This window comes from Acanthaster planci, linkage group LG08, assembly GCF_054643075.1.
Source record: "Acanthaster planci isolate LZ-2023a linkage group LG08, COTS_SCS, whole genome shotgun sequence".
Classification (NCBI taxonomy): Eukaryota; Metazoa; Echinodermata; class Asteroidea; order Valvatida; family Acanthasteridae; genus Acanthaster; species Acanthaster planci.
Genome location: NC_141784.1, coordinates 1,907,237 through 1,926,317, shown reverse-complemented (window position 1 = coordinate 1,926,317; position 19,081 = coordinate 1,907,237). Strand labels below are relative to the sequence as shown.

The 19,081-nt window shown below is 43.9% G+C and overlaps 1 protein-coding gene across 1 annotated transcript; it reads left to right on the top strand.

Moving 5' to 3' along the window:
• Positions 1–524: 524 nt before the first annotated feature.
• Positions 525–17,612, top strand: LOC110976010 (uncharacterized). The gene is made up of 13 exons (XM_022228916.2): positions 525–681; positions 6,427–6,664; positions 7,092–8,391; positions 8,606–8,736; positions 8,964–9,415; positions 10,599–10,827; positions 11,596–11,896; positions 12,076–12,540; positions 13,906–14,077; positions 14,446–14,547; positions 14,934–15,029; positions 15,161–15,330; positions 16,245–17,612. Exons 2-13 carry the CDS (start codon positions 6,520–6,522, stop codon positions 16,363–16,365), a joined length of 3,684 nt encoding a protein of 1,227 aa, XP_022084608.2. The 5' UTR covers positions 525–681; positions 6,427–6,519; the 3' UTR covers positions 16,366–17,612.
• The last annotated feature ends 1,469 nt before the right edge of the window (positions 17,613–19,081 follow it).

The window sequence follows — 19,081 nt, the reverse complement described above, 5'->3', positions numbered from 1 at the left end:
ACTACTGTAAATGGGTAAATGAAAATAGAGTACCACCGAAAGATTACTCAACTTTAGCTATATACACTGTTAAAAAATACTGAAGTAATAAGATACACAACCCCAATTTAGCCATACACTGTACATGCATCTGCCGACGGTGCGCGCGATGACCGCCATCCCGCATCCGCCCCGCATTCCAATTTTCCGGGGAAGGTGGTGGGTTGGGTTTGGGACATCCTTGCCCCCCCTCCCGACCCTTAGCTATGTGCTACTGTACTTAATGCCCCCTCTGCGTCCTTGGAACATTTTTGGAAGAAAGTAACAGCAAACATGGTGAACTTAATTTATGGCTAGCCTTTAAGTTCTTGGATTATTTTATCTTTTATGACGCTCGATCCCTTTTTTTTTTCAGTCCATAAAATGTATATACCGCCCTCTTTTGATTGCATAAACAAAAAATTACTCGCGCGCCCCGCGCGGACGGTATATGGTCCCCGCCTCTATGCACGTTTATAATTCATGTGTGGTTCGGCTTCCAGACTGCAGGAAATATGCGTAGTGTGGCAGTACAGGAATAATTCTTGTGATTCAACGAAAGATGATGACGGAAGAATTCGTCACAAATTGCGGCCCTTTCCCATTGTGCGACTTGTGTCGTTTTTTTCACGAAAAGATGGGATTTGTCTTTCTTCTAGAAAGGTAGGTTGATGTAGAAGCTGTTCCATCATTTGGGGAAATGTGGCAAAATACATCGATCCTGTCTACGATATGCCCACATTTCGTCAAGTTCGTTATTTGGAATTTGTTAACACATTAGACATGTTAGAAATGGACCACTTGTGATTTTGTGCATGTTTTTCCTTTGAAACAACAAAATTTGGAAATATTTGAAAAGTTGATATGATGGACAATTAATGTGTAATAACTTACAGTTAATCAAAGCGAATTTGACGTCACGAAAAATGCCACATTTCCCCCGAGTCGAAATGTCTATTTCTAGGCCTAGGCTAGCCCCACTACTCACTAGTACAGTGTGGCACGGACTCTCCTGATCCATCCTTGGCCACACATCCGTATACGCAATTTCGTGTCGGCGTTCTGAACATTTTCGGCGCACCCACTTATCATCGTGGGCGCAATTTCTTTTGCATACGAACATGATCCTTGACCTTTCCGTTTTCTAAAAACCATTTATTGAATGATTTCACTCACGTTATTCAGGTATTTTCCAGTCTTTTTACCTTTATCCATTCAATCTAACGGGCTCACTCTCACAGTCGCCATCTTTAAAATAAGGTCGTTGAACATTACGTCACTTGACCCCTCATCGTCTTGACGGATCTTCCATGTCAAGACATCTAAACTGCTGCCAAAGTTTTGGAAGAGCCCATTGGTACATGTAGTATCTTATCGCTCAGTCCGTATATTACATATGTCTTGACATGGAACAGCCGTTGAGACGATGAAGGGTCAAGTGATGTATTGTTCAACGATCTTATTTTAAAGATGGCAACTGTGAGAGTGAGCCCGTTAGATTGAATGGATAAGGGCAAAATGACCAGAAATGCCTCAATAACGTGAATGAAATTATTCAATAAATAGTTTTTAGAAAGCGGAAAGGTCAAGGATCATGTTCGTATGCAAAAGAAATTGCGCCCACGATGATAAGTGGGTGTGCCGAAAATGTTCAGTACGCCGACACGAAATTGCGCATACGGATGTGTGGCTAAGGATGGATCGGGAGTGAGAGTCCGTGCCACACTAGTGGGGCTAGGCCTAGGCTACATGTTTTTCCTGGACCAGGGTTTAGCTTGTCTTTTGCAAATTCGCAACACAAACATGATGAATTATTAGGCCTAACGTTACATTTGATCCGATGTCACAATTTTGGGTTCGTGTTCACTTTGCACCAAGTTCATGTATTAGGTCTGATGGTCTGATTGGTTTTCAACACAATACATGTAGGCCTACATGTAGCATGTGTAGGGCCTAGGCCTAATGTCAGTGATGGTATAGGCCTACCGGTAATTGACCTGGCAACTATACGGTCATGGACGTAAGGCCTGTTGTTACGGTAATCATGGGTGGATGCCTAATTTCAAGATGACAACGTTTATGACGTTTTGACTTGAAGGCCTAACGTTACATGTACCGGTATGTCATGTATGTCTGGGTTTCGTAACACGAAGAGTCGTGTTGTTTTGCATTGATCCCATCTAAGCTTAGCACCGCTGACTAACATTCCGTTATTTTTTACTCTACAATAAACTGCAAGCCATGTGTGCAGACGATTAACAGGGTGTTTTAAACTGGAGTACCGACGGTGCGCAGTGGATTGCTCACTACGTTCAGTTGATCTTTTGCCACAAGCTGTCAATCCTTCACCAACTGATCACCTTTTCATTGTTTTTCTCAGTGGTGGAACATCGCTTTTTAAAACAGGAGTGATTCTTGTAATGGAGTGTCGTGTGAATCATCGCTGCTCGGGCAGGCACACATCAAGAATATAAAATACATTCATGTACATGTCTCGATGTTTGACTGGATCCCAAGAATTGTTGTTTTTTTGCCATCAGTTAGGCCCCTCCCTAAATCTGCTTCCAGTTACCCAACTGATTCTTTATTTTGAAAGGCATGCCACCATAGGCAACACTATTTTTATCGTGACTTTCTCTTTGGGTCACATCAAGCACTGGGATTGTGATTTTGTTCTGAGTTAAAGAACAAATGGCTAGGAACAGAAGTGTACATGTAAGAGTGGGCCCCCCCATTTTGAAACTGCCCACGGCAAAATCTCTGGTTGTGCAGTTGACACTGGTTGAAGATGGTTCGGTAAAGTCTTCCATACATGTATGTGATCAGGACAACCCAGAATGACTACAATGCTGGCTACATGTAGTTCCTGCAGTGTACACATCAATTGGAGGGTTGAAAATATTTGAAGTCCAATGCAGGTTCTCCATGGTTATGCAGATACGAACCAATACATGTACACCATATACTTACATCATGTACATGTACATGTATGTATGTATGTATGTATGTATGTATGTATGTATGTATGTATGTATGTATGTATGTATGTATGTATGTATGTATGTATGTATGTATGTATGGAGGGTGCGGCGGGGGGGAGGGGGAATACACATGTGCATGCTGTGGTGTAAAGCCAGAAAAAAAGGAGCTAGACCAGTCTGCAGATCTCGGACTTCATTTTCCTTTGAAAAACTCCCCCAGTTCCACAGCAAGACCAGTCCGTGTAAAATGGATCTTGGGCTTTACATGTACTGGTACATGTATTTCCCTGAAAGATGTTCTTCCATTGGTACCGGTACATTATTCACACCATATGAATAATGCTGATTGTGGGAGATTAGTCAAGTGTGTGTCTGTATCCACAAAGCTGGCTACAAAGTGGGATTGGTGAGTGACTGAGTGTTCTGTCATTGTGTGTTAGTGCAAGAATATGAAGTGTGAATATTACTGTTGAATCGAAAATTGAATGACCAAAATTCCACCCGAAGAAAAAATTGGAGATTTCTTGTTATTTTCAGGCCTATAGTGCATGTGAATGCTCATTGAAGCTTGATGAGTAATATGAAGGCTCATTGTAACCATGTTCTTAGATTAAAGAAACTTCCCATGTGTTTTTGCCACGTACATGTACCGGTGCCGAGCCAAGAATGCCTTGGCAGTTCAGTAGACAGGACGTAGGAGGGTTAGTCATTTTGTGGAACCTAGTCACAGTGTTGGATAGCTCCTGACCGAACTCGGTAACGGCTTTGTAAAAAAAAAAAGAAAAGAAGAAACCATCCAGCTGACATTTTCACCATGGATTCTGTGTGTGTGTCCTTCATTCGTTTGCACACATAAATGTTCATGTTTAATCTTGCATATAAAAATAGATATTCATGATTTCATATTTACTGATTGATGGTAACCCCTTGTACAGGTGGATGTGCCATGTCTGTTAATCTATTTGTACTGACAGAGGCTTAACTGTTGTGAGAAAACATGAAAATTAATTATACCAACTACCGTCCATGTACACGTATGTGGGTCTTTCTTTTAAATAGGGAGCGAAACGTGACATTGTGGTCAAAATTTCAAAATTGTGTAAACAAATTCAAAACTTGCTGATATGAAATTGATAATACCGTACATGAACATTCATGCAATAATGTAAATGATTTTTGCTTTGAATAACTACTTGATGTGTACAGAATCAATTTGTGCAGTGGTGCTGCAAATTACCGGTATTTGACGTGTAACAGAGAAACCAAATATGATGATGCTATGCATGTCATATTTGGTTAGTAAAGGTTTCTTTTCAACTGTTGCCCATTTTGTTTTGTATACATACCATTTATTCTTATCACAAGTTGTTTTTTTCTAGATAGGGTTTCAGGTGGCATAAAAATGGGCAAACATTTTCCCCCTAAATTATCTTTTTGGCTATTTTCGAATTGTTTTGCAAAGTTTCGTTTGATTAAACTCAAAGTTGTTTGAGTAGCAAATATATGGCACAGCTCATAGGTATGCAAGCCATTTAGCTTGTGCAGCTTTGCCAGAAACATTAAGTGATTTGAAGTTTTTAGTTTAAAGAGCTTTATGACTCATTTCACGTGTAACAGAGAAACCGTTTTATTTGTTTTGCCAGTGGTATGAAATTTCTTTTGAAACAGGTCATCAAAAATGTCACACAGAATACGGAAACACAGTGTGAAACGATGAGGTTTTTCCTTTGCACTTACATGTATTGTGTAAATCAACATTTTCTAATATCAACACATATTGACAATACATACATGTATGAAAATTAAACGGGAAAGTGAAACTGGTCTTGCTTTAAATTTTCACGATAATTGTGATGTCCCTGCAATACACATTGGCCCCCATATTAAAAGAAAGACCCATATGTAAGTACTTGTATGTACATGTTCAGTACTGTACATTTGCCTGTACTTTCAGTTTGGGTTGACTTTCATTGTTGTGGTGGCATTATGTATGTACATGTACAGAAAAGCATTTTCTTTATTGGGTTTCAGGGGACAAAAACCCGCATCAATTGTGACATTCATGTATGGAAGCCATCTGTGTTTTATTTGACTGTGCTTCTGAACTGCATAAAATTGTTTGCAAGGTCAGATGCGTATGGTACCCTACCCTAGGTGTAGTTGTTAACTTCCTGCTGACCTTCAGTCTCGTCACCTTTGACATTGTACAATCTACATGTAGGGTGTACTGTACAGGTGTAGCATGTATATTGTACTTGTATGGTGATGTCATACATCAACTTGTAGGGACTGCCAAGGACATGCCTATAAACATGTTCGCATGCACCGTATGCGTGTAAAGACAGCCATGGAATACAGTTCACGGACAAGTACGGTGTATGTACTGATTTATTTCCTGCACAGATTTTGCCTCTTTCTTTTAATTTGCCTCAAGATTTTAAAACTAAGATATGAATGATTGTCAAGGTTTGAACTGTCATTTCTCAGCGTCCCAAGACTCTTTGTGTACATATTGCCAAGTTCTTACTCCTTCATGCTTCATATTGACGGTGATTACATGCACATATTCTTTGAACCTTTATAACGATTTCTTCAATCCTTTTTTCTTTAATTGAACTGTTGAATACAAAAAGATTTAATAAGTGAAGTGTTGTGTACACGCATGAACAATGGGACGCAGAGTACATGTACATGTACATTGAACAATGTGTACATGTACAGTGTATGGTGACCAGGCCAAGTAAAAAAGGAGTTTGTTTCTTGTCTTTGCTTCATTTCTCCCTACCTGCCTCATTTTGCACAATAGATATGTTGAAGGTTTTACTTTATTGCAGCAATAATTACATGTAAGGTACATGTACACACATGTACATGCGTATGTAAACATGTCTGATTAGTGTTTTATATACATTTTAAAACTCAGTCACATTTGCAAAATGTCAAAAATATAGAACGATTATTTAGATATTGAGGATGTTTTTCTTCAAATCGTGTGCCACTGTGAAAATTAATATCCGTTTCAAAACTATTTGTTAGAAAATCAGTCATTTTCTTCAGTGAGATTTGATGATGAATTCCAGTGAGTGCTTTAATTAATCACTCTACATACATGTATGCGCATAACTTGTAGCAACATGTGGCACATCATTGCACATGTCCTTGGTGCTGCTGAAAATTGGAATCAATTCTAAGCAGAATCCCCGGAAAGAATCAGAGTTGTTTCTGAAAATGCTGGATTCACCACCCTCCAATCACCATCTTCCTGAACATGATCAGGTCTTTTCTTCACACGTCACGTACATGTATAGTACTCGAAGTGCCATGCAAATATCACATTTGTCCACGACCATTCTGCATATTGCGGTCACTCATGAAATCAGTGTGAAAAATTGTGAAAGCTGCAGACTCTTTCTTCTTTTTTTTAAAGGTCTCATTAACTGGCAGGTAACATCAGCGTCTGTTCCATCTCAGCTACCGGTAGCCTTTTGTGCCCCCATAGTAACGCATCTTTGGCCCCAGCATGGAGTTTTACTCTAACAACCCGGTCATGGCCGTGGCATCCTGCCTGCCAGATAGTGGAGGTGAGGTACTGGACCCAGGAAGTCAAGCCGGTCCATGCTCAACCAGTGATACCAGAGAGGGTGCTGTAATGGAGTCAGATACAGGTGAGAAATCTCTTCCTGTCTTACAAGACTGAGTTCAAGAGCTCCACTTGACCTGAGATGAGAACACATGCTTTTCGTTTACCTGTTTGCAAACTTTTTGGGAATAAAGGCCATAATCCTTGGCTCTGTGGGGCACTTTTTGAAAGGGAAGTAAACTCTGACATTTCAAAAGGGGGAAGCTTCCATGAGATGCAGAGACTAGCCTCCTCTCAGAACTGGCAATAAAACCATTTTTCCATAGGAAACCATATCATGTATCCCCAGATGTGTCATAGAATTTTTTGCTTCCGTTTTGGTACCTTCCTGTGTGCGGACACTTGTTTTACATGTTTTACAGTAAGTGAATTGTAGCCATAAATGTCACCGGCTTTATTGCCAAAACTAATAATTTGATCCTTCCAGTTGTAACAGCTTTACTACTTTACAGGTGTACTTGAAACTGATGAAAGTCTGGATCTGTGTAGTCCCCACAATGAAGATGAAGATCTAGACATTTCACCCGTCATCTCAGAGCCTCTAGTCCGTCCACCCCAGTCCGTCCTCATGCAAGGGCACCTAAGAGAAATTGAACAGGCAGCAGAGAGTGCCGTGGCCTGCCAGCTGTTCTCTGATGCTGGCTCCAGTCACCTCCGCTTCAGAGAGGGCCAGCCGAAGCACGGTGAGGTTGTTTGTCTGGGTACTACCCCCACCGCGGCATCCCCCGTTTCGCCCGTACTAATATCGGAGAGTGGCGATTACAATATGATGTCGGTGAGCAACTCGCCAGTGCCACCCTTGGAGAACGAGAGCTACAGCGACTTTTCAGATGAGCCTTTACCAGGCCTGGCCTCCCGGCAGCGTTACAAGCCCTTCAAGCCCAAGATGCTGGGTAGTGGTGGGGACGGAATGTTGGGCAGGGCCAGCGGCGATGCCGATCTGGAGAGAGTGAGCAATCATTCTGTCAGCCCATCAGGGGCGTGGCTAGCTCCGGGAGGCGACGCCCGTCCCAGTTCGCCAGAGGGTCAGGGCTTCCAGCCGTACCGCAGGCCACACCCGAATGTGGTGTCCAACAAGAAGCAGCGGCTTCACAGCAACTCGGGCCCGGGTTCCTCCTCCTTCAGCGTAAGCGAGAACTCTGCCTTCGAGTCCCGCAGCCACATCTTTCCAGACAATGATGGGGAAGATCCTGAAGAGCCCCACAGCTTGTCCAACAACCACCACTGCTTGACCTTCGACCCCGCGGATCCCGAGCTGGTGGACATTGACCTGACCCTCAGGGAGAGAGACTCCTCAGACCTGGAGGACCAAGAAGACCCATGGGCCAGTCCGGGCACCAGTCTGTCAGTCGCCCACGGCTCTGCGACTCCGACCTTCTCCAGTACAGACACAGGGCCTGCTCCAAGCTGTGGAGACTACTCCGATTCTGATATTGATGTTGTCAGCATCACCGAATTTGATGGGTCTGGCCAGGCTAATAACCCGTCCATCATCCAAGATGTGGCATGGGATGATCCACTCCTACCCTTGTCAGGAGCTCTGGACTTCATCCCTCCCTATGATGATCCTTTACCAGGTCCCAGTGGCATCACAAGGCCCCAGAATAATGAGACAGTGGACTTGGTGGAGTCGTCTGACTCAGATGAGGATAGTGATGATTGCCAAGATGATCTCAAACTGGAAGAAAGTCTTGAGGAGGCAGATGATGATGTTGAAGTGGTGTCAGTGGACATGGGCTCCAGGGGTGATCGGTGAGTCATTTGCCAACTTTCCTCTTGTCTGCAGTAGTTTAGCCAACATTTGAAAACACAAATTTTCCCACAAATGGATGTCCTCATTGTAAAGGGGGTTCATTTTTCAGACAAAGTAAGGCGTCCAAAATGGCTCAGACACCCTTCTGGCTAGAGACATTGATTAGAATATGATTAATAAGTTGGGAGTTTCTTCATACTTCTTCCGAAACAGCTGGGCTGCTCCGGCCGATAACATGCGCACTAGGAAGATGAGTGGAGGTGCCAAGCACCCTCTGGTGAAGGGACGAAGGAACAAACGCCCACTGTCTCCAGTCATTGTGGATCTGACTGAATCTGACGGTGGTGAGTACACATTTGCTTGATCCGCAGGAACGTGCATGTAGGAGGCACTTGCTCATTTTGTAATGCATCAAGAAGATGTTGAGAACCATATCTGCCAACCGTTCTGATTGAATCAGGACTATCCCAATTTTGAAGTTCTCTGACCGCAAAAAAAAAGTTTTGTCAATAAACAGAAGTGGTAAGCACTGGTGAAATTTTGTTGGACTTGTAATTTGTTGTTTTTCTAGAAACTCAGTCACCCAGTAATCTGCAGCAAGACACCATTCCTGATACGACCTTACCAGAGCCGCCCTCTGACGACCCGAACCCCCAGCCCCAACCTCCTTCCCAAGCCAAGCCACTCCCACCCTGCAACAGCTGCCGTCGGGCCAGTCCCCCACCTGCTCTGTCTCCGGAGGCCACGGCCCCGCTTCATCATCTACCCCGTTATCACCACCACCACCATCACCACCACCATGGTCAGCACCACCACCACCCTCGCCGCTCCTGCATGCATGAGGCCGTCGTGCCGTGCGCCCCCCAGCTGCACCACTCAGGCTGCCTGTACCTAAGCGGTCAAGGGGCCTGCACCTGCTACCCCTTGAGGGCTCAGCTGCAGACGGGGAGCCCGTCAGCTGCAGAACATGGCTGCAATCGAGACCAGGAGGAATCGGCAACCGACCAGAAATCCGCCATGGGAGTAAGTGCATTTCATGCTTACACCTTGCCCCTTGCTCTATAAACTAATGAACATCCATCCTCGTGCGTTAAATTAGGCCTAAAAGCCGATTGGACAAACACCAACGCAATCAATTTGTTCTGCCACTATCAGCTTTTGATCGACCCTTTGATGGAAGCACGCATGGCACCCCGGATATTGGTAACATATAAAAAGAACAGTGCCATTGGCGAAGCCACAAGTGCCTCTACTATGTCACAGAGCTTATCAGTGTGTATTAATTGAAGTTATGTGAGTCATGTTTTGCATACTTTGCTCATGTTAAGGGTGTTAACATGACCTTTTTGTGTGGCACACTCAGGCGCTGTATCATGTGGGATGGTTATGAACAATTCAAATGCCGTCTCTTCCTGTACTTGATTTCTGCGCCTAGCACATGCATGCCCAACTGCTCCATGGTAATTTGCCATCATTCCGGGTGCACTCGGAGGTGTTGACACTGTTTCTATCCAATTATCAAATGAAAGCTCAGTGATACCAGCTTCTATAGTTAGCACATGTGATGTCACATCGTCTAAACCAATGCCAGTTATTCTACATGTTTGGTGGTCAATATCCACAGCATGCAGTGTACATGTATTACGTGTGAGAATTTCCCTACCAGAAAGGAAAACGCCTTGTCTACGAGATCGTAAAAGTGCTTGTGGCTTGAATACTTGCCCCGGTCTTATTGTGTGTTGATTGTGAATGTAAGCATCCCTTGTGCTGTGTGCTTCTTGAACGAAGGCTACTTTTGTCAGGTTTCATGAGAAGTCGCTCTTACATGCCGGTAGCACAAAAGCCAGATAAAAGCAACAGGATTTCATTTTGGAGACTTTTACCTTTTATATCCTTTGGCTTTGGAGGTTATGTCTGGCCACATCTGTTTTTGGTCAGACAAATACCAAATTTGGTTGGAAAATCTAATTTTTTATGTTGCTGCTTGCATACCATTGCATATTGAAGAGCAGCTTGGAACTTCCTGATGTGTAGAATCCATTGACGGATAATTCTACCAATTATCTCATCTGTAGGTTATGTTCTGTAGACCTGTTGTTTCCTGTGTCAAAGCCATGTTTTGTGACAGACACAGACATCAACTCATGACTAGCTGCCACGGTAAAGCAATGGAAATTTCAACTGAAAAACTCTAACTTTTCTGCAGAAACTGGCATCTGTGGGGAAGCAGCAGCCAAGACCGAAATCCAAGGAGAAGAAAGAGACGGTACCCGTGCCAGCTGACCCGACCCCTGACCCCCAGAGGTCGTCACTGGCCAGCGAGCTCCGCAGCCATCTCAGTCAGCTCAGTCGACAAGGCCACAGTGAAGAATGCCGGGCTCACCATCACCACGGGCATACTCACCCGCCCACCTGCTCAGTTCGAGTCCAGCAAAGTAAAAAAAATATTGTGTAGATTTTTTTTTCTTCAGTTTTTAGGCTCTTCAACCCTAACCTTTCCCAATCACACAGAATTAAACAGTAGTAAAGTGTTTAATTCTGTGGGGAATAGGTCTGTTAGGCCCATAACAGCTGGCTTTTGCATTGGGTTTGGCATACCTCAGAAAAACAAAGTCCAACAGCCTCTGTGCACAAAGTCCCATATGGATGGTTAACTTTGTGAGAATGGGGAAGGTTAGGGCCAGCAACCCTTGGGGGTTAGGGTTAAGTTGCATGTTGTCTCCGTGGAATTCGACTGAAATGGGTGTTGTGGGGGTTTGAAAGTTTTATCTCTCGCCAGCAGTGTTTCAGCACTTCAACTAGATTTAAGACAAATGTACACAAAGCATATGGACAAATGGCCAGTGAGAATTTGCCGTAGCTTCGCGGTAACAGTTCACAGCTTGACCCTGTTGGGTTTTTTCCTGGCAAGGTTTGGGTGGTGGATTAATTGATGACAGTGATAAAAGATATCAAGGGAACCTATAGTTTTGTCACAGTTAAAGCCAAACAAGGGGAGGAAATGTTTGTTACTCCGTAGACGAGTTCATACTTAGTGTGAGAAATGCAAATTGTGAAAAGTTTCTGTAGAGTCCAATGGGATTGGCTTTGTCCTTTGTATATGATGGCACGGAAGTACTACCGTTGTTAATTGAAGTGAAATTCACGTACGATTCTGAGAACTGAGATAGTCAACAACTTTTTGTCCTTCTTTCGATGATCAGATGGAGCAAGGCAGTCCTTCCAGCTGCACACTCACCACTCCCACATCCATCGCCGCCCACCAACCAGCGACGCTGCCCAGCAAAGCCCCACCCAGGCCCCACCCCAAGCCCCACCCCAAGTCCAGCCCCAGCCTCAGCCCTTGCGCTCTGTGCAGTACCAGCCCCCTCGTCGTGTGCAGTGCCCGGAGCCCATTGCTGAGATCCGGCTGCCCCAGCAGGGGTCGTCAGTTCCCCTACGCCATCAGCGCCTGTTCCAGCAGCAGAACCGGATGAGGGAGATACAGAGACAGCACATGTCTAGGTACTGGGACCCCCAACCCCTTAAGCATCAATGTTGCTACCGCTTTGAACCTGCCTGGCTCTTCTGTACTTAAACATTCAAGGGCCAACATCGAAGGGACCATTAAAGATTTCCCCCCCCCCTGTGATCTAGGATTTTTTACAATGTTTTGGTTGTATTTGATGTCTTCTTTTGTTTAGGATGAGAGATTCTCATTTTGACACTGTGGCACCATACTCTATGGTGGTGCTGCGTCAGTACCAGCAACATCAGCAACATCAGCAGCAAGACAGCCGCCTGGAGCAGGTGGAGCACTTCCTCTCCTCTCAGCAGCATCACCACGGACAGCAGCAACAGCAACAGCAGCAGCAGCAGTCTCAGCAACAGCAACAGCAGCAGTCGCAGCAACAGCAGGTGGACGGCTGTCAGCGCCTGATGCACGGCGCCCAGCCGCAGGCTCCCCGGGCCTACCAGCTGGCCCACCCCATGCTGCACCACCCGGGCCCTTACGTCCAGCCCCACCACTCCCACCCCTTGGCCCATGCCTTGCCCCAGGCCCACCTGCACGCCCCACTGCAGGCGCCGGCCCCGCAGCCGGTGCCGCCCCAGCCACAGCAGATGGAAGTTGAGCACATGGAACCTGTGGTGGGCCCTGCGCCTAGCATGTAAGTGTGCACCTGCAAACTCCAGGTGTCATCTTTTGTCTTGCTCAAACGAAAAGGTCAGTTGGAGCATTAGTTGGCTCCACTGTCTTCACAGCATTGAGACATAAATTGTGCTTAATTACACCCTGGTGCTCTGAGAATATTTATTTTGCTTTCAAACATGTGTTAGAACCATTTTGCAGTGAATGGCATTAGCATTGTTCAGGAGAACACAGCTGTTTTCAGGTTCATCTTACATCAAAGCTCCTCATGCGTCACAGTACGACAGACAAAATGCTGGTTTGTGCCTGACATCTAAGAAAATGTGGAGATGAGTTGGAATATGAATTGGATTGTCCTGTGTCATCAAAAGTTGCTGCAGTTGAAATAAATGAGTGCAGATTTTTGGCAAATTTTAGGCACAATTGTTTGCTGTGACATCACATCACTTCTACGTAGGGTTTTTCGGCCTTAAGAAGAACAGGCCTTGAGACTTTTGAGTACAGAAAAATAAAGATGCCATACGCTCTGGAGATTCTTCACATTTTATAAAAGGCAAAGATTCAATTTTGAATTGACCATCAGCCTCATTTTTGTGTTTTAAGTGGAATTTTAATTTCCATTTACTGGAGAGTGAAACTATTGAAAAACTTTTAAGCATCAGACCTAAAGGACAAATGTTCATAAAGTACGCACCTGTCGCTGGTTTGGTGGTGTGAGGCAGAAGGGCACTCAGGCTTTTGGTTTAATAACATTCGCATTGTATCAACTTGCTGTAATGAGCTCTTGTGCAGGGTTGCAGACCAATGTTGTTGAGGGAATGCATAGAGATAGAGACTTAAGTGGTGGCTGTTTCTCTCGCCACACTTCACTCGAGTAAGATTTTTATGTTTTCCCAATTTTAGATGGAACTCTAGTCAAAGTCAATGTTGTCTCAAATACACCTAACTTACCACTTGTCATGTATTAACCTTTTTTTCCTAACCCTCAAAGTGCTTGGTTATTTTGGTTCATCTCACAGTCGAAGGGCGGGTGGATTTCCCTAAGGAACTTGTGGTGATATCGCAAAAAAGTCAAGGGGGGGGAATGGATTCCACCCCCCCTCCAGCTCTTTTACAGTTAATGCCATCATAATGTCTTTTCTCTTTTTTAAGTATGTGAAAGTCTTTTGATGTTGTTAGTGTAGTTTGACTGCAATTAAGCTTTTGGCTGCTATGGTTGAACGATCAAGTCAAATCCAAACACTGAAACATCTTGGATCGGTTTGTGTCTGGTTGATCATAATATATCTCAGTCTAATAAGCGTTACTTTAAGTCCTCAATATTTTGACTTATTACATCCAATTTGGGTCTGTGACGATACTTTCCTCTTCTTTATCCTGACAGTGATGGTAGTGAGCCCATGGCCGTACCGCCTCCCTTCCTGGACAGTGGTTTCTCCCCCCAACATCGCCACCTACATCATCACCTTCACCATTACCATCACACGGCCCCACCACCACCACCACCCCAGCAGCGGAACACCGCCGGCATCCACCCAGCCTTCTATGGCAGCTATGTGAGTTTACATTTGTCAGTATGAACAAGCTTCCTTGGCATTCCAAGAGTACATGCCCTGAATGAAGTGGGTCGGAGGTCATTAAGGAACAGCAGTACATGCGCAAAGTGTCTGCCCTATCAGTGCACCCATACATCGACTCCCATGCATGTTTTACTCTCGAATGACCCTTTTTTTTTAAATTGCCAAATTGCTAGCTACACTTAGAAATGTCATGACACAGTGAATGGTTGTCTGGCATTTGGGAGGGGAGGGGGAATTCTGCCAAAGACCAGCCAAGTTCTGTAGCTGTGGTCCTATCCTAATCAATGCGGATTACCGGGGAAGTTCAGCAGTTGACCAAAGTCAACTTTCCATTTTGTCCACAGCCCGGCATGGCTGATTTGCCACCCCTGACAGCTCACCCATTCTACCGTGCCTACCGTGTGCCGCTCATGCGCAGGATGGGAATGCGCGGCCCCATGTATGAGGTAAGGTACACGGTTCATTACTGACGCCTGATCATTCATTCCACCGAGATCCATTTGAAGAAAAGCTTTCCAACTGGTCTCAAAGAGGGAGGGTCCGAATCGTTAGTGAATTGTCCAAGCAATTGGAGCGGAACTGTACGCAGATTAAAAGTTAGGAAGAAATGATGCACTGCGAAGCTAAAAATGAGGATTTAACTTTCCACTTCAACTGGCATTGCAAATTTCAAAATCACTGATTTGTGGTAAATTGCATAATTTTGTTGAAGTAATGGCAGTTTCGGGAACGATTCTGCAGTTTGGATAAAAGTCAAGTCAGATTTCCTTTAAATTTTAACCCATCGGTGTTTCCATTCAGAGTTATTCTATATTCTTTTTTCTTTTCTAAGGAATTGGTGCAGTTGAGTGAGCGGATGGGTCAAGTCAACCGTGGAGCTAGTCGTATGACCATCGAGAGAAACACCTTTCCCCACAAGTATCACAAGGTAATTAAGGATGCCTTCGTCGCTGTCCGTTGGATTAGATTGCGACTTGACTTGAGACTAGTTGACTTGCTGCTGACTTGTTAGGACGTTGTGATAGTTCTGGTTTCATTGCGTTGCCATTTCTCCAACAGCGAAAGCGTTCTGCTGCAGAGAGCTCCCCTGGCGAGGCCGAAAGTTCATCAGAGGATGCCCAAAATGGAGCCAAATCAGAGGCGGAATGTAAGAAGCCTCCAAATAACGATAACGATGAAGAGAAATGCACCATCTGCCTGTCTTACTTTGAAGAGGACGAAGATGTGCGGTGAGTTGAAATGGCTTGAGTTTGTTTCATTTATGGGAATAAATATACTTTCAATTCACAATGTTTGATTTGCAGTAAGATCAGAATGCCACACAGGGGTAGCATATTCTAAACCTAGACAAACGTAAGTAATAAAAATTGTCAAAAGATCTTTCCTAGGAACTCCAAATTTGTTGAGACCACTAAGAATATGAAGGTGTCTACTACTTTAAGCAACCATTTCCTGAACTAGAGCGCCCCATTTCAGGTTATTCTGAATCCAAACACCGTTGCGACATCAAGTAAATTATTGCCAATTATCAAAGATGGCAGGCTAGGTGCACTTTTTCCAAAATAAAATTGCGTATTAATCTCAGAGTTTTGCCCTGCCCGACATGTATTTTAACACCGTATACTCAGTGTATGCCCCCTGAAGGCTTGTGAAAAAAAACCACAAGCGTACTCAGGTGGAAGAATTGCATGGTCTTGCATTTAGATGGGTTAAGCATAAGTTTATTCATCTCAGACCAATAAAGCAAACCATCACTGTTGTTTTGCTTAAGAAAATTCATTAAGGGAAAACTCAGGGAATTTTTTTACGTGACATGCCAGGAACCCCGACCTCAGCAAGACTATGCCCCAACATCAACAACACACTTGGTCCAACCTCGCAACCTTGAGTAAAGCATTCAGGTCCCATTCCTGTGAAACCTGATCGGACTTGCTGCTGTGTTGAAATCCCAGGCAGTCACAAGTTGTTCTGGCTTGCAGTTCAGTGGACCTCAAATCAGTGTCCATTGGTCTTTACCCGAGGATTAAATGGGGTTCAAAGCAGGGCCCATCACATTTGAAGAGGGGGACACTATAAAATCAGGGACACTGTCATGCATGCCTGATTGATTGGGAACACCTTTTTTGTTCTTATGCATTTGTAGCCGCCTGCCTTGCATGCATCTGTTCCATGTTGAGTGCGTGGACCAGTGGCTGAGTACCAACAAGCGCTGTCCAATTTGCCGCGTCGATATCGAGACCAAGATGCCCAAGGATGCCACATGACTAGACGGGGAGGAGAAGCAACCTTGATGGGCGGAGCTTCCAACATCCCCCCAGCCTGGTTCCCTCTCCTGGTGGTAACAAGACATGCTTTTCAATTATACCAGCCCCAGTGCCCCAATAATGCTATTCACGAGCATCTCAGAAGATGCATGTATTTTGAGGTCATGGCTTCTGTTTTTTGTCGCGCATTTTCCCTGTATAGGCCACTGGGCCAGCACTGCAGATTTGACAAGCCCAATCGGAATTCTACAAGCCCATGTTTATTTAGATGCTACAGAATGTCACCTGTTCCTTTTTGTCGCGTTCCAGCCTCGGAAATTGCCATTCCCACTGTTCTATGTAAACTCACATTTTATTTTTGTCACATGATTATCACGTGACCATTTTGGCCCATCTTCACCCTGGTTTGGGTTACTGACATTTGGTCGAAATGCCTGCACGTTGCTTAGTCGGTGAATCTTTCACTCAGTGCATGACACACTTTTTCACAGTTCCAAGAACGCACTGCTAGGCAAAGACTCAAATGCACAATACTATTGTGTAATCAGTTATGGTTAGAAAAATTGGTAACGATGTGAAAGAGAATAGTGAATGCATATGCGATACCCCGAGCTCTGTCGTACACTTCACCTGTCAACTGATTGTGTGATGTTGTGCATATTGCGCACACACAAATGTGGACGTTCCTATTGTCCTTTTGTGCATACCTTAACCTTTTTTTTGGAAGGCCTCTAATATGTTTTGTACACGTTTGGCAATCGTGGACGGTCATTAATTCTTTTGTTTAACGTCCACGATTGTTTGGGAACATCAGTGCACCTGTACATGTACTATCATGCTGGCAAAACACAAAATGTCAAAGTTAATCAGTTTGCTTATCTCAGCTGCACGGCCTGGAGTACTCTACACTTGTACCCTCTGGATAGAAATCAGCCGCAGATCGCATGCAGCCACTCCATGATGGGTTTCTCCATCCGTTGTGGACACCGTTTCTGTGTTTTCATGTCCCTTGCTTAAAGCAGCTCTTAAATATGAACAACACAATTACCAACATTTCTTGTCAGTTTCAACACTCGTGTACTCGGCTTTTGAACCTGTTTTTGTTTGGGTTTTTGATAACTTTGACAAATTGTTTTTTAATCAGATATTTTGAGATATGTTTCATGGAGATGAGAGTTTGAGAGAGCTCAATAGTTTCAGCTTTAAAAGTAACACACACACAAATCGTTTTTCGTTTTGTTTAAAATATCATCACATTGTATTATTTGTATAAGTGGAATCTAATGTATTAGCTGTCTAGTGTTCATGTTCCAGACAGAATGTTTAGGGTCCTCTGAGGAAGCCCTGGGTGTTTCTTAAACCTCGATTACATTTCTGTTGTTTTCTGTGAACTCCAAATAGGCCCCCCCCCACATTGGGCATATCGGCTTGATGTAGGAAAAAACCCTGCCATAGGATAATTAACCCTCCTATGCTGAAGTCACTCTTTGGGTCACTTGGTAAACACCTCAAAGAAGCACAGCTGTGTTGTGTTGTGCACTGCACCAACAGTCCCTCACAGGAATATCAGATTGCACTTTTGTGCTGCCCAAGAACTGTGCTTCACTGTTTCATGTGCATCATTGTGCAGTAAACCAAATGCAGTGAAGAGGACTGCACAAAAGACCCTGGGTCATTTTGTGCTGACAACCTACTGTGTACACACTGAACCTGTGCATGTTTGAGTTCCATATAGAAACTACATGCTCACCAGTGACTGTGGGCATTTGTGCACATTTGTGCTGTAAAACCATAGGAGGGTTAAAGTAGTGCTTGTGACATTTCGCCAACATTTGGTTTGCGTTTGCACACTGAAAGTTGATGCCAATGGATCAAACATGCAGGATTTTTATGCACACTCAGCATATGGCCAGCACTGCCAGCAGTGAAGCCCAGAAAATGGGAGACCCCTGACGAAGCCCTAAACTCCATCAGGGCTCCAGGACAAATGGCAAAGCCCAAGCTTTGAGCTGAGCTGAGTTGTTTTAGACAATGAGTGCTCTCCTTCACCCAACCTGCCTCTCCATCTATACTCACGCAGCAAACAACCTAAAATAGAGATATTACTCAGGATTTGTTCCATTGCTTTCATTGTATGGTACTTAGTGTTTAATAATAAATGATGGTGAAGGGACTTCTCGAACAAAATGTAAAAAGGAAAGTAGACTTTTCATCAGTAAAAGAATTATATAAAATTATTGCAAGTACATGTACAAAAATAGCAGGAAGGAAATTGAGAAGTTGCTGAATTTTCTTACCAACTGAACTTACCAATAGATGTTTAGTCATACAAATGAAACCAGCCTGACATTTTAATCATTGGAGAATGTTACAAGTCATTTTGCTTGGAGAATGGTTACACTAAATTTGTCATTGAAATTAAAAGTTTTATGAATAATTTCTGAATTTTAAAAATCGTCCCAAAATGTAATTGCACCATACATGTTTTCAGAAAACACTGTTGATTTTGGTAAAAGTGAATGAGATTTCCATGACTCGGAATTACTGAAAAAAAAAATGTTTTTGTTTGGAAACTCTTTCAAGGAACTGACATGAGTTTCTTTATCATTTGTTTCATTTGTGCCCCTTGTATATAAAGGCTTCACCCACCACCGATTTCCTGTAAGCAAGAATCTCGTTAGTTCTAATATTTATTGTCCAAAGGTGTCTTGCAGCA

What these genes read in the sequence shown, in the direction of transcription:
- LOC110976010 (XM_022228916.2), top strand. Translation starts at nt 6,520, where the DNA reads ATGGAGTTTTACTCTAACAACCCGGTCATGGCCGTGGCATCCTGCCTG. An exon ending in ATGGGCTCCAGGGGTGATCG is followed by an intron (nt 8,392 to 8,605) that starts GTGAGTCATTTG and finishes CTTCCGAAACAG; the next exon opens with CTGGGCTGCTCCGGCCGATA. An exon ending in TCTGACTGAATCTGACGGTG is followed by an intron (nt 8,737 to 8,963) that starts GTGAGTACACAT and finishes TTGTTTTTCTAG; the next exon opens with AAACTCAGTCACCCAGTAAT.